This window comes from Bicyclus anynana, chromosome 4 (genome assembly GCF_947172395.1).
Source record: "Bicyclus anynana chromosome 4, ilBicAnyn1.1, whole genome shotgun sequence".
In the NCBI taxonomy this organism is placed as follows: Eukaryota; Metazoa; Arthropoda; class Insecta; order Lepidoptera; family Nymphalidae; genus Bicyclus; species Bicyclus anynana.
Genome location: NC_069086.1, coordinates 15,304,760 through 15,317,028, shown reverse-complemented (window position 1 = coordinate 15,317,028; position 12,269 = coordinate 15,304,760). Strand labels below are relative to the sequence as shown.

Here is a 12,269-nt window from a genome sequence, read left to right as displayed (position 1 = left end):
CACAAGATTATAATTTCGCGATGCAATGCAATGCAGTTTTAAAACCCACCTTGAATGTTGTGAGCCAACACAGGGCGGCGCGGAGGTGCAAGCAAAGCAGGCGGGGTCGGGCTCGACGGGCGACGGCGGAGGGAGGGCGCGGGGGGCGTCTCCTCGGACCCGCCGGCACCTCCCCGAGCACCGCCCAGCGTAGCGGAGCGTTTCACTAGAGCTTGACAACTGTACAAAGCAAATAAAAAAAAAACTATTTAAAAAGTGCAAAGTATTCTACAATAATTTATTCGCTTTTTTTCGTCATATACGGCACATTCTATTTTTATCTTTTATTACAGTATGAGTACACTAAATTCTTTAACCTCAAACTAAAGCTTTGAGGGTTGGAAATGCCGTAACAAACAAGATTATTCCTAAAAACACTCAATGACCTGAGACAAACTAGCGCTAGAAGCGCATAATGGCAGTCGTGGCAGTTCCGCAACTTCCACAGCGACCATTCCAAAGTTCACTTGTCGATCTAACGATGGTATTGTAAGAGGGCACAAAAAGTGTAATACAAATGACGGTATGCAACAGTATTGGAGTTACCTCGAGTCGGGCTTGGCGCCGCAGTCGCAGAAGAAGTTGCCGAACTTGGCGTACGACACGTCGTGTCCGCGGTGGCAGACGCGCGCGCACACCGTGCACACGCCGACGCCGTCCACCATCTTGCACGTGTGGCAGTGGTACCAGTGCTGGTTCATGAACTCGCGCTGCGTCACAGTGAAAGTGCACAGCCGGTACTGCAGCATGGCGTCCTCGTCCTACAAACATTTTAGGTTATAAAAGACCATCAGAATCCATAGTCACTTCTATCAACAGAATAATTTGTAAGTAATGTGTGATATGTTAAACTCAAAGTTATTTTATTGGTGTCAATATGAAGAAATCCATCTTCAATTTATATAAAAGCGAAAATATCTTGAAAACCGCTTGACGTTACAAAGTTGAAATTGGGCAGGAAAGTAGTTAATAGACATCTGTTATAACTAATTTTGCGAGATGGCCAGATTATTGGTCTAAAGGCGGATGAAGTCGCGGGCGTCAGCTAGAAATAAAATTACAAAGTAAATTAATAGAAATACCAATGTTAGATACAATAGCAAGTGACAAATACTTACAGAGTCATCAGCGCTGGTATCATCATCATCTTGCTGCTCATCAGTGTAGTCAAAATCAAAACCGAGATCGGATGGTGCCTCCCAAGTCGGGCTGACTGATCGCCAAGCTGGAACAAAAGTAGCATTGACAATCATCAAAAGACCATTATATGGTCTTTTATTATCTTTGATTCGTGATAATCAATTAAAATTAATAACCACATTTTAAAAACTTATAACTGACTGACCAAACTGAAGGTAATCATATGGCAAGTAGAACCATAGCCTAATAAAATTAAAATAACAAACAAAAGCATAGCAACATTTCGCAGGCAATACTCGAATCAACAAACTAGAAAGTGCCACCCTGAGTTTTACAACATAATATAACATCTGCACTGTGTGATATCTACCTCCTGTGATATTCCGAGAGCTAGCGAACATTCATCCTGTATTTCTAACATACCCTACCGTAACCCAACTGGAGATCTGACTGCAGAGTAAAGTACTTTTTATTTGCAAAAGCGAGTGAGTTGAGTGTTTAGACCACACTGAAGTAAAACTTCTTTCAAGAATTAAAAAAAAAGCGCCATCTTCTGGTTGTTTAAAATAACAAACACTGTTTCACTATGACTGTAGATGGCAGCAGATATCTTAAAAGCCTCATTGATTTCACTTTTCGTAACGCATTCACCAGCATACTCCCCAAGTAAAACGTGTGTAAAGTAGTTTTACTTCAAAAAAATCCTTGAGGCTATCTGACATTTCTGTGAGAATCAAATACCTACCCAAAGAGTTTCTTCAGATCTCAGACCACTAATGCACTCGTAATTACGCCGGCAACCATACCCTTTTGGTCCGGAACACAGCAAACAGCAGTTGAAACAGTAGTTTTAGTCATAGTATACTTACTATGTGGTTGTGCGGTGCCGATAGCGTGCAACGCGTCGGTCAAGTAGGAGAGCAGGACGCACGCCGACTCAATCTGCGACGTGAGGTTGCTGTCCAATTGTCCTTCTTCCAACTTCTCCAAAACATCTGCACTGCTCAAGTTCTCCACACTGTTGGAAATGAAAAATTGTTAATATCAGCTTATGGCCGGATTTCGGAAAATATTACGCTGCTAAATGATGCTGAAGAGTTTTATATAGGGACTAGCGGGCGACTGCTACTTCGTCCGTAAGTTTTTCACAAATCTTGCGGGAACCATGAATTTTTCCGGGATGAAAATTAGCCTATGTGTTAATCCAGAGTAAAATTTATTTTCATTGCATATTTTAGCCAAATCCCCGAAAAATTTACAAAGTTTCATACAAACTTCTACCCCCTATTTTATCTCCTTAGGGGTAGAAATGATCAAAATCCTTTCTTAGCCAACGTCATAACATCTACCTGCATGCCAAATTTCAGCCCGATCCGTCCAGTGGTTTGGGCTGTGCGTTGATAGATCACTATGACAGTCCTTTGAGTTTTATATATTTAGATTTTGAGGTTATTATGTGGACATATGTCGTGAAATATTTTTTTACATTTGAGTAAGTTATTTTTCCATCTTTGTGGTACCAGCCGACGGACGTTTCACCACGGTGGGTCAATTATATTCTGATAGATGGGGAAGAAATCACTGACTATTAGTATACATACCACGTGGACAGCCATGCTATGGCGGCGGGGAAGAGATGGCGGTGGTCCGAGCCCGAGTGCGCGTCGGCCAAGCGACACAGCTCGCGCAGCAGCAGCGGCGTGCACGTGTCCCCGCTGACGCTGATCAGTGCGCCCACCATGCGCTCGCACACTTTCTCTCCTCTGCAAATGTTAAATTAATAGACATCAACCCTCAAACACATTCCTCGCTTCGACCAAGTCCTGAAGTGAGCCGAGTAGTGTAGCAATACGCTTTGTATTTGAACTTTGTATTCGAATCCTTTGACTCGTTCGCAAAAAACTATTCTACCGACAACCAAGTTGAGCTAGGTGAGCTTGAACGAAGCGAAACCAACTTAGTGTCTATACTAACTTTATTAACTTCGCGAGTGGTTGGTGTAACACAGTCGTCGATCGGTCAGTTCTCTGTGCAATTTTGTAGATATTACTTTTCCACGTGACAATAATCTGATGAAAGTTGAAAATAAATGTGTGACGTCCAGTGATTCGTTATTATTACAATAGTCCTTTCAATCAATGGTCTAAGAGCAAAAGCTTTGACCGACACCATTTGAAGCTTTCGGTGGACTGTTTTGCATCACTGATTGTTGGTGATAGCGCCTAATTTGAGCATGTTTGTCACTCTCAAGCCCTGAACACCGGTTGCTTGGGCACTCTAATGAAAACATTACTTAGATTTAAGTGAACGCATTACATAGATTTAGGTAGAGTTCAAGTCAAGACGAATTCAATCAAGGAGTCCACAGAAAAAAATCTAAATATTACTCACCCATGTAACACAATATGCTTGCAAAGCAAAGTGAGCAGGGTCGCATTGTCATTGCTGTTGTCTACAGATGTAATGTTGATATTGTCGACTGGCGGCGGCGCAGCGCTGCTCTCCTTGCTGCTAGCTTCCGGCCAGCTACTAGTTTCCGCTAAAATGGAATATTAATTAATTTTACAGCATAACTTAACGGAACAATTCAGTGACCCACCGAATGTTAAATGGTTACAAATCTATATAATAGAGCAACACTTTACATTGTATGCAAACATTGTAATCTTCCAATCACAACGAAAGCTATAGTAGGTATATACAAAGACGTACCGCCAAGCGATTTAGCGTACGATGTCATGTAAAAACCGAAAGGGGTCGGGATTGTCATACTCCTCCTAACAAGTTATCAGTTCATTGTAATACATAAGTACATTACATAGTAAGTCTAGTAAGTCTAAATTATGTCTTTCTTAGTTAGTAATAATTTTGGCAAGCCCTTGCGAAGTGTTATATCATATGTAGGCCAGTAAACTCATGTTAGTCGGTCCTTCACGTCACTTATTCTGAAACTTCGATTGTCAATATTAAAATTAATATTACCTTTAGAGTTTCCTGATGGCTGCACAGTATCTGACTGAACTCTCGGAGCCGGTGCCCTTTGGGAAAAAGACCGCATAAGTTAAACCGAAATTTAATTAAGATCGCTTGAATAGTTATAGTTTGGATCATAACTAAAATACATACATTTAGAATAGAATTTTCTTCATTAGTGAATAGAAAAGAAGAAGATTCGTTGGTGGAACAAATAAATGTGTAATAAATCAGATCTTGATCTTGGCTCGCATTTTTTTCGGTCTGCAGACTATGCCAATAGATGCCTTTCTCGGCGGAGGTTCTTAACTAATTCACAATCAATCAAAAAATTTGGTTTTTCCAATAAGTTTGTTTTTGTACATATTATAAACTATACTACAGCCTTTCTTGATGAGTACTGTTTACCAACAAACAAATTAAAAATGAGGGTATAAATCACTAGTCATTTCACAACTAATAATAATTTTATGTAGCTTGTTCTTAAATTAATGAAAATAAATTTGATTAATAAGCTTAGAACCATTAGATATGGTTAATATATTTTAAATTACATTTTATAAACAAACAATACATAATTTCAAATAAATAAGATATGAAATGATATGCATTTTCTACCTTCATTTTTAATTTCTTTGTTGGTAAACAGTACTCATCAAGAAAGACTGTATGTGTATAGGCCGAGCAGTATAGAGGGCGCCTGCGACTCTGGTAAATTCTGGTATTCACAAATATACACTTCACATACCACAGGGACTATTCCTGAGATAAAAGTAGCCTATGTATTCAGGTTCAGCCGAATCGGTTCATAAGCTACGGCGGAAAAGCTTAACAAACATACACATTTACACACAAACTTTCGCCTTAAAATATTAGTGTGATCAAAATCTTAATATATACTCAGAGACTCAGAGACACAGTTATCCGTTCACTTTAAGGGCAGATAATTGTGCCTCTGAGTATATAAACGCGAAAGGTCACGCATCACAAAATCTAGAAACCCACTTGGCTGTACAAAGATCAAACTTGGCAGGGAGATAGTTTATAGTTAGTAGACGTCAGCGCCAGATTAAGGAGGTCTAAATTCAGATTAAGTCCCGAGCGTTTGCTAGCATAGTGTATTGAAATACTCACGGCGCATCAAATACGGGTAGGTCCTGTTCGCTGCGGTTCGCGTTGTCGTTCCTGGCGGGCTCGTTGTTGTTGCGGAAGATGGACCGCATGGCGTACCGCACGGCGTGCGCCGGCGCGCCGCCGGCGTCGGGCGCGGACGACGTCGGCGTCGGCAGCTCGGCCTCCGTCGGCGTTCCGCTAGCCGAGCCCACGTTACCGTTTATTGATTTTGCTAGAGTATAACGATTGTGTAAGTTTACATTATTTGTGTTTTTATTAATTTATAATTGATTTCTTCGAAAGAAGGTGTGACTGTAATGATATCTATACTTATCTATACTTATAATAAATCTATAGTGAGGTCAATTCTGTACATGAAATATACTTCTAAAATAACTATCAGGGGATGATTAGTGATCGATACTGACGCCAAGAATAAAATCAGTAAAATTTTTGTGTGTCTGTCTGTTCGTTATAGAAACAAAAACTACTCGACGGATTTTAACTTGGTACAGTTATTCCTCATACCCCTGGGCAGGTTATAGTATACTTTTCATCACGCTACGATCAATAGGAGCAGAGCAGTGAAGGGAAATGTTGGGAAAACGGGAGAAGTTACTCCATTTTTACAGCGATACTACTGTAAGGGCTGGATTAAGGAGGTCTTAGGGCGGTCGAAGTCGCGAGCGTCCGCTAGTTAAGAGATAACAACATAATTGTTGCTTATCACACTAGCTTACAAAACATTTGTATAAAAGTAATTGCATACGTCTTTAATAATAAACTGCCACATGAAATCACAGGCATGTATATCTTAATAAGTGCAAAATTTTTATTAAGCATAATTATTATGTTAATCTATACTAATATTACAAAGAACAAAGATTTGTTTGTTTTTTGTTCGTTTATTTGTATGTTGGTTTGTTTGCATCGAATAGGCTCTCAAACTACTGAACCGATTTGAAAAATTCTTTCACTGTTGGAAAGTTACACTATTTATAATATAGAAAAAAATTGGTTCATCAGCGAATTTTTTTCTCTAAACTGGGTAATCTGAGCGTTACCAATATATGCCACCTACAACATAACAACAAATATGTCAACAGGTGGGTCCCGACTTAGTCCTTTTTTGTTAGGTAAGTTGGGAACATCTGACGATGTAAATACTTATGTTGTTACTTTACCTGGTGTAACCAAACAAACGTGGGCGAGCAGATTTAGCAGTTTCTGTTGTTCTGCGACACCGAGGAACGTACACACGGACACACAAAGTGGGTTGGTCTGGTCCGATTCGTCACATCCGGAGAATATCTTGATAAATAATCTACAAAAAAAATCAATATTCAATATCAAAAATGGCAATCTCAAAATAGTAAAATTCCAAAAACACGATTAGCATTAAAGAATAGGCTATTTGACACTTTTTTAATGGTCTTAAATAGTTCATTATCGTTCTACTATATTGAAAATATTTTTTTTCATATTTTTTTCGAGACGAGATTACATAAAAAATTTAGTTTTTAAATATGTTTTGACAATACGAGCCAAAAACCCTGTAAGCCATGATGGTCTGTATTTCAACTGTTACATGACGTCACTATAACAAATCCCTTACAAACGGAGCGTTTGACAAATATATTAGTTAACAATTAATTTGACGTTCAATACATTGTGACGTCACAAAATTGAGGACAGCGTTTTTGACGCTTGGAAAATTTAAAAAAAACATGATTTCTAAATTAAGTTTTATAAGAAATACTTAACTTTTATTAACTATTAATCTCGATTTATTTCGGAGACTTATTTAGTACCCTTTTATAGTTATAGTTCTTACTTGATAACTCGTTCCGTGTAAGAATTCCTTGCATTAGGAGCGGACAGTAAAATCTTGCCAAGAGAGAAGCTGGTCTTGTCGCCGAATACATTCTCGTACGCCGCCCGTCCCGCTGGTCGATCGAGAATCTCCTCCCAGTACTTCACCTATAAGGATTAAAATATAATTTGTATTGTCTATTGGTTCAAGGCATCATAAACAATGATTGTTTGTTATGTTGCAATGTATGCCGGGCAAGGAAGTTATCTAAAGTATTTTAACGATTGGGACATCTTCTCCATTCTGAGAAGTTCTATGTCCCCTCTCCTGTAAGGAGATAGATTTGGCCTGAAGTAGGAACTTAAAATAGGCTGATAATAATAAATAGACAAGCTTTCAAGAAATAAACGAATTTTAATTTCAGCACCAGACACCAGTAGTGTAGCGTGCCTTTGAGGGGCCCTGTATCAAAATTAGTTTGGGCCCAAACGAAGGCTAAAAATTTCTCAAGAAATAACCAAAAATGCATGCTTAAAATAAATAGTACAGTGACTTAACCTAAGTAGGATGTTTTCAAATTTTGGGTGCAAATTTTGTAATTTTGGAAGTGAAACTCTATAGGCAGTTTTCGGAAAGCACAAAATTAAGTGAGATTGTGGATAACACTTTACTAATTTTTACATTCACACGTAAAGGGCCCCTGTAGTCCGGAGGCCCCGTATTATTGATACGGCTGAAACGGCGGTAGCTACGCCCCTGGAAACCAATCGTATCGGCTAGTTACAAAAGTTTTGACGGCCTCCGTGGCGCAGTGGTATGCGCGGTGGATTTACAAAACGGAGGTCCTGGGTTCGATCCCCGGCTGGGCAGATTAGGATTTTCTTAATTTGTCCAGGTCTGGCTGGTGGGAGGCTTCGGCCGTGGCTAGTTACCACCCTACCGGCAAAGACGTACCGCCAAGCGATTTAGCGTTCCGGTACGATGCCGTGTAGAAACCGAAAGGGGTGTGGATTTTCATCCTCCTCCTAAAAAAAAAACAAAAAAAAAACTTACCATCTCCCCTAAAACTTTCTCCGTGGAAGGCTGCAGATGGTCAACGAGCACTGCGTACGTAGTCGTCAGTATGTGCTCGTGTATAAGCTGCTCCGCTTTGTTGGAATGCGGCACCAGCGCGACTAGCGTGTCGCTCATCGGCTCCACGAGGAACTCTAGACGCCCATCCGTCTGCATAAAAATACATTCATCATTAACCAAAGTCATCAAAAACCAAACCAAAGTCACAGAAATAGCTCAGCGAGTCGCAAAGCTGAAGTGGCAATGGGCAGGCCACATAGTTCGAAGAGCCTATGGACGTTGGGGTTCCATCGGCTATAAATAAATTTATAAATATGTTAGGAAAATACTATCTAGTCCCGAAGTATCATTTACATTTGTAGGGGTTACAGAGATGGGGGAGACTACAACAGTTGCTAAACATTTAATAAATTAAAATCAATCACATCTAAATAAATTATATTTATTGTAATTCGTCTGATTGATTCGTCTAATTATCCGAATTTCCACTATGATTGTAATAATCTAATAAAACTATCAAAAATGATTGGTTGCTCTATAATGACAGATCTTTGAGATATAATGATAGTCAGTGCGTCTATTACTTTTTCTGTCTACGAATATAACATCAAGCGATGTACTCACCTGGTCAGTCCAGCGCAGTTTATGCGCTGGACTGACCAGGTGAGTACATAAGTAAAAACTGCTCTCCATGGATCGCTCCACGAATGTTCTAGGAGAGCCTCACTGCGGGAGGAATGGCGACGGATAGTGAGGCTTGCCACCGCGCCCAAATGACGACCACGACCACTCTGTCAAGGGTGTAACGACGACGAAGAAGAAGAATGTACTCACCAAAGCCGGAACGACCAAATCCAAGGCCTTATGCGTAAGAGTCGGGTTATCCGCCAGCTTGCTAGCACCTACTTCTAGAAGCTTCGCCGCAGAGTACGCGAGCATCATGAGCGATGTCCCCATGGAGTATTTACGCATACTGCTCATGAGCTCGCAGTGAGACGATATGAGGCTTAGTACTGCGCTCTCTGATGGTATGATGTGGGACGCGTAGAATGACTGTAAATAAATAAGATTTTTAAATAAAAATCGCGTACGTCTGTTTCTTTGTACACTGGTTGACTACAAACACACAAAAAGTAGCTCCTAAAACATTTTAAACCTAATACCTAAAACGAAAAAGTTGTGGTGGAAGACCCCTCATATATACTCAGAGGCAGGCACAACTATTATTTATCCTTCCATTTTAATATACTCGCGTCATATTAAAGAGGGCGAGTAATTGTGCCTCTGAGTATATTTTAAAGAGCTATTCAACGATTCCTCACACTATTAGATAAATAATTGAAAAATAATTCATCCCTACTTTACATGTAGGGGAAGGTGCCCTAAAAAACATTTTTCAAATTATCTTACGACTTTGTTCATATTTTTAATGTTCATACTCTTGCTAAATAACTCTTTCTAATAGTAATAGGCTCTTCGCTAAACTGCGGATAGACGGACGGACGGTACAGAGAGACAGGACATGGCAAAACTATAAGGGTTCCTTGTGGACTATGGAGCCCTAAAAAATATCCAGTCTTATCTTGTCAAAATATTGTTTCGATTTGCCAGTATTTCGTTTTCCCTCGGATTACGTATCGATATTTACCTGGTCAATACAAGCGAGCGGGGCAGGCGAGAATATAGTAATCACGGTGGCTATGTTAGACGGCAAATGTGCCTTTAGCGACGTGCCCAACACGGGGGGAGCGTCGTCAGAGCCGACGGCCAGCGATGGGCCCATGGTGGCGCACACTTGCAGCTGTACAGTGGCGACCGCGATGTCCGACGCGTTGGTCAAATTCTGCATGCCCATCTCCAAACCGGCGCTAAGGCTGGAAGTAGTAAACAATAGTGTAAAGATGAACTGTAGAATTCTGCCTTTTATGATAGACAAAAAAAGGTTCTGTATTCAAATTATATTCGTATTTAAGTACGCAATTGTCAAAAAGTACTCATCAGTTTAAATTTATGTTTAGGCCTAAGGTATTGTTAATAAGAATAAGGATTTTTTAAATTGTATATAAATTAAGAGTATACTAGGAGTAAAGCGACTTTGTAGAAGTAACTGATACCCTATCTGTCATCATTATTTTCGGAGCTAAAGGAATTTAAAGAGTCATATTTGCGGCACTGTCGCGGATCGCTCAAATACGCCCCATACTAAATGGCACAAATGAATGACGTCATAGATCTAAGTGATCGTTAGATTTGTATGGGCGTTAAAATAAAATTACATAATATATCTATCTAATACTTGTGTGTGTCTGCAAATAATAAATAATTTCACATCGAATGTAAGGAAGCTAAAAATATATGGATTTTCAACTTAAAATCAAATTACATTAAAAAAAAATAATTGACTTTGAAATTTTATAATTCCACTTTTTACATCAACATTACGTATTAATTAGTAATATTGACCTTATTTACCCGAATGTCTCATAAAAATCAATATATTGAAACCTTGTCATCATCCCTATCGTGAACAAAACATACTTACCAGCAGCAATCCAGCACAGTTGAAAGCAGCTCCAACAAATCTGGCATGAACTGATGCGCCTCGGACGCGGACGAGGAGTCTACGAGGCACACTTTCAGCCTCACTAAGGCCGAGTCACACGATATTACGTCAAGCAGTGACGGTAGACCATTTTCTGTAACAAAAGAATTTATACGTTGGGGTCCCAAGGTACTGGAATGGCGATTCCGCACCGGAAAGGGAAGTGTTGGTCGACCCCCACTTGGTGGACCTCGCGCTGCGCGCAATTACTCCCTATGTCACTCACAAATAAAGTGACTTTCAAGTGGTAAAAGAATTTTTAAAAACGGTTCAGTAGATCAAGAGATTACGCCTACAATACCACAAACTTTACTTCTTTATAAGATTAACGTATAACGATACCTATAAGAAATCCACTAAGACTTTCATTTTCGGAGCCATGATAGCCTATTAGATATTTCCTCTACCTTGGTAGCAGAAATTGTTGGTTGGAGGATTCCGGACTGGGGCATGCACCTTCCAACTTTTCAGATAAGCACATTTTAAGAAATTAAATATCACGTGTCTCAAACAGTGAAGGAATAACGTAGTGGGGAAATCTGCATCCCTGAGAATTTTCTTTATTCTCTTTTTGTGAAGTCTGCCAATGTCGCATGCGGCCGACGTGGTAGACTATAGCCTAACCTCTCTCATTCTAAGAGGAGACGCGTGCTCAACAGTGGGCCGAATATGGGCTGTAAATGATGATGACCCGAGTTTGCAAATATCGCAGGTAAGTTATTATGTATTGCAAATTATTATTTACCGTTAATGTTTTGCTTCAAATGTTTGATAGTCTCTGAAGCAAGCCAGGCCGTGTACTTGATGTTGTCACACGACGCACTCACTCCAGCTAGAAGGTTTTCTGCATACTGCAAATTATGTAAATATTTAAAAAACATACATACAGCCGAACGTAGAACCTCCTCCTTTTTGGAAATCAGTTAAATCGGTTATGCACTCCAATTCTTTAAATAATTCAATTTCTTTGGTTAGTTCGAAGCATCTTCCACAATTGCAATGGTTAGTGAAACGAGCATTGGACTAACTTAGTATCCATAATACTGTTAGTGTAATAATGCGATTTGGATAGTCCAACAACCCTTTAAAATATTTGTCGGATTACCAGGGGTCCTCTATATTTCGACATAGGGTTTAAAAGTTAACCTACAAGTGGTTCAAGTACTGACAAGCCAGGCTGAGAATAAGAAGAACATACAGTACGAATCCGCTATTTTACACTCGTAAACGAACTTTTCTCCTATAACACGTCTCATTCGAATTTGAACTTTATTTATAGGATACCAAATTCAAAATATCACTAACAACGGAGTTGCCATAGAAACGAAGTCCTAGAAATCGCACTAAACTGTGTATACATTCCCTATTTAACAAGTGTGTCCTTGAGTCCTTAACCTACTTGCGTGGCCTTTAGATGAGCTCGTGAACCGGCAGAACAGTCGGCAGCTTATTATAATCGCTTGTAGCTTGTCCATTGAAAGGGCTGATTTGACAGTACTTGAACATACCATTGTT

General features: G+C 39.7%; 1 protein-coding gene across 5 annotated transcripts in view; it reads right to left on the bottom strand.

Annotated features, from left to right (window-relative positions):
* The window catches only part of LOC112054600 (protein purity of essence), an 85,395-nt gene that overhangs the window by 56,332 nt on the left and 16,794 nt on the right, over positions 1–12,269 (bottom strand). For all 5 annotated transcript variants that reach the window (XM_052881404.1, XM_052881401.1, XM_052881400.1 and 2 more), the window contains 15 exons: positions 11,500–11,605; positions 10,695–10,848; positions 9,801–10,026; positions 8,987–9,205; positions 8,132–8,302; positions 7,100–7,245; positions 6,450–6,589; positions 5,287–5,497; positions 4,162–4,217; positions 3,571–3,718; positions 2,781–2,942; positions 2,049–2,197; positions 1,158–1,264; positions 586–800; positions 50–219 (listed from right to left, as the gene is read on the bottom strand). In XM_052881404.1, coding sequence (XP_052737364.1) covers positions 50–219; positions 586–800; positions 1,158–1,264; positions 2,049–2,197; positions 2,781–2,942; positions 3,571–3,718; positions 4,162–4,217; positions 5,287–5,497; positions 6,450–6,589; positions 7,100–7,245; positions 8,132–8,302; positions 8,987–9,205; positions 9,801–10,026; positions 10,695–10,848; positions 11,500–11,605 — 2,380 coding nt within the window. The remainder of the gene's footprint in view (positions 1–49; positions 220–585; positions 801–1,157; positions 1,265–2,048; positions 2,198–2,780; positions 2,943–3,570; positions 3,719–4,161; positions 4,218–5,286; positions 5,498–6,449; positions 6,590–7,099; positions 7,246–8,131; positions 8,303–8,986; positions 9,206–9,800; positions 10,027–10,694; positions 10,849–11,499; positions 11,606–12,269) is intronic.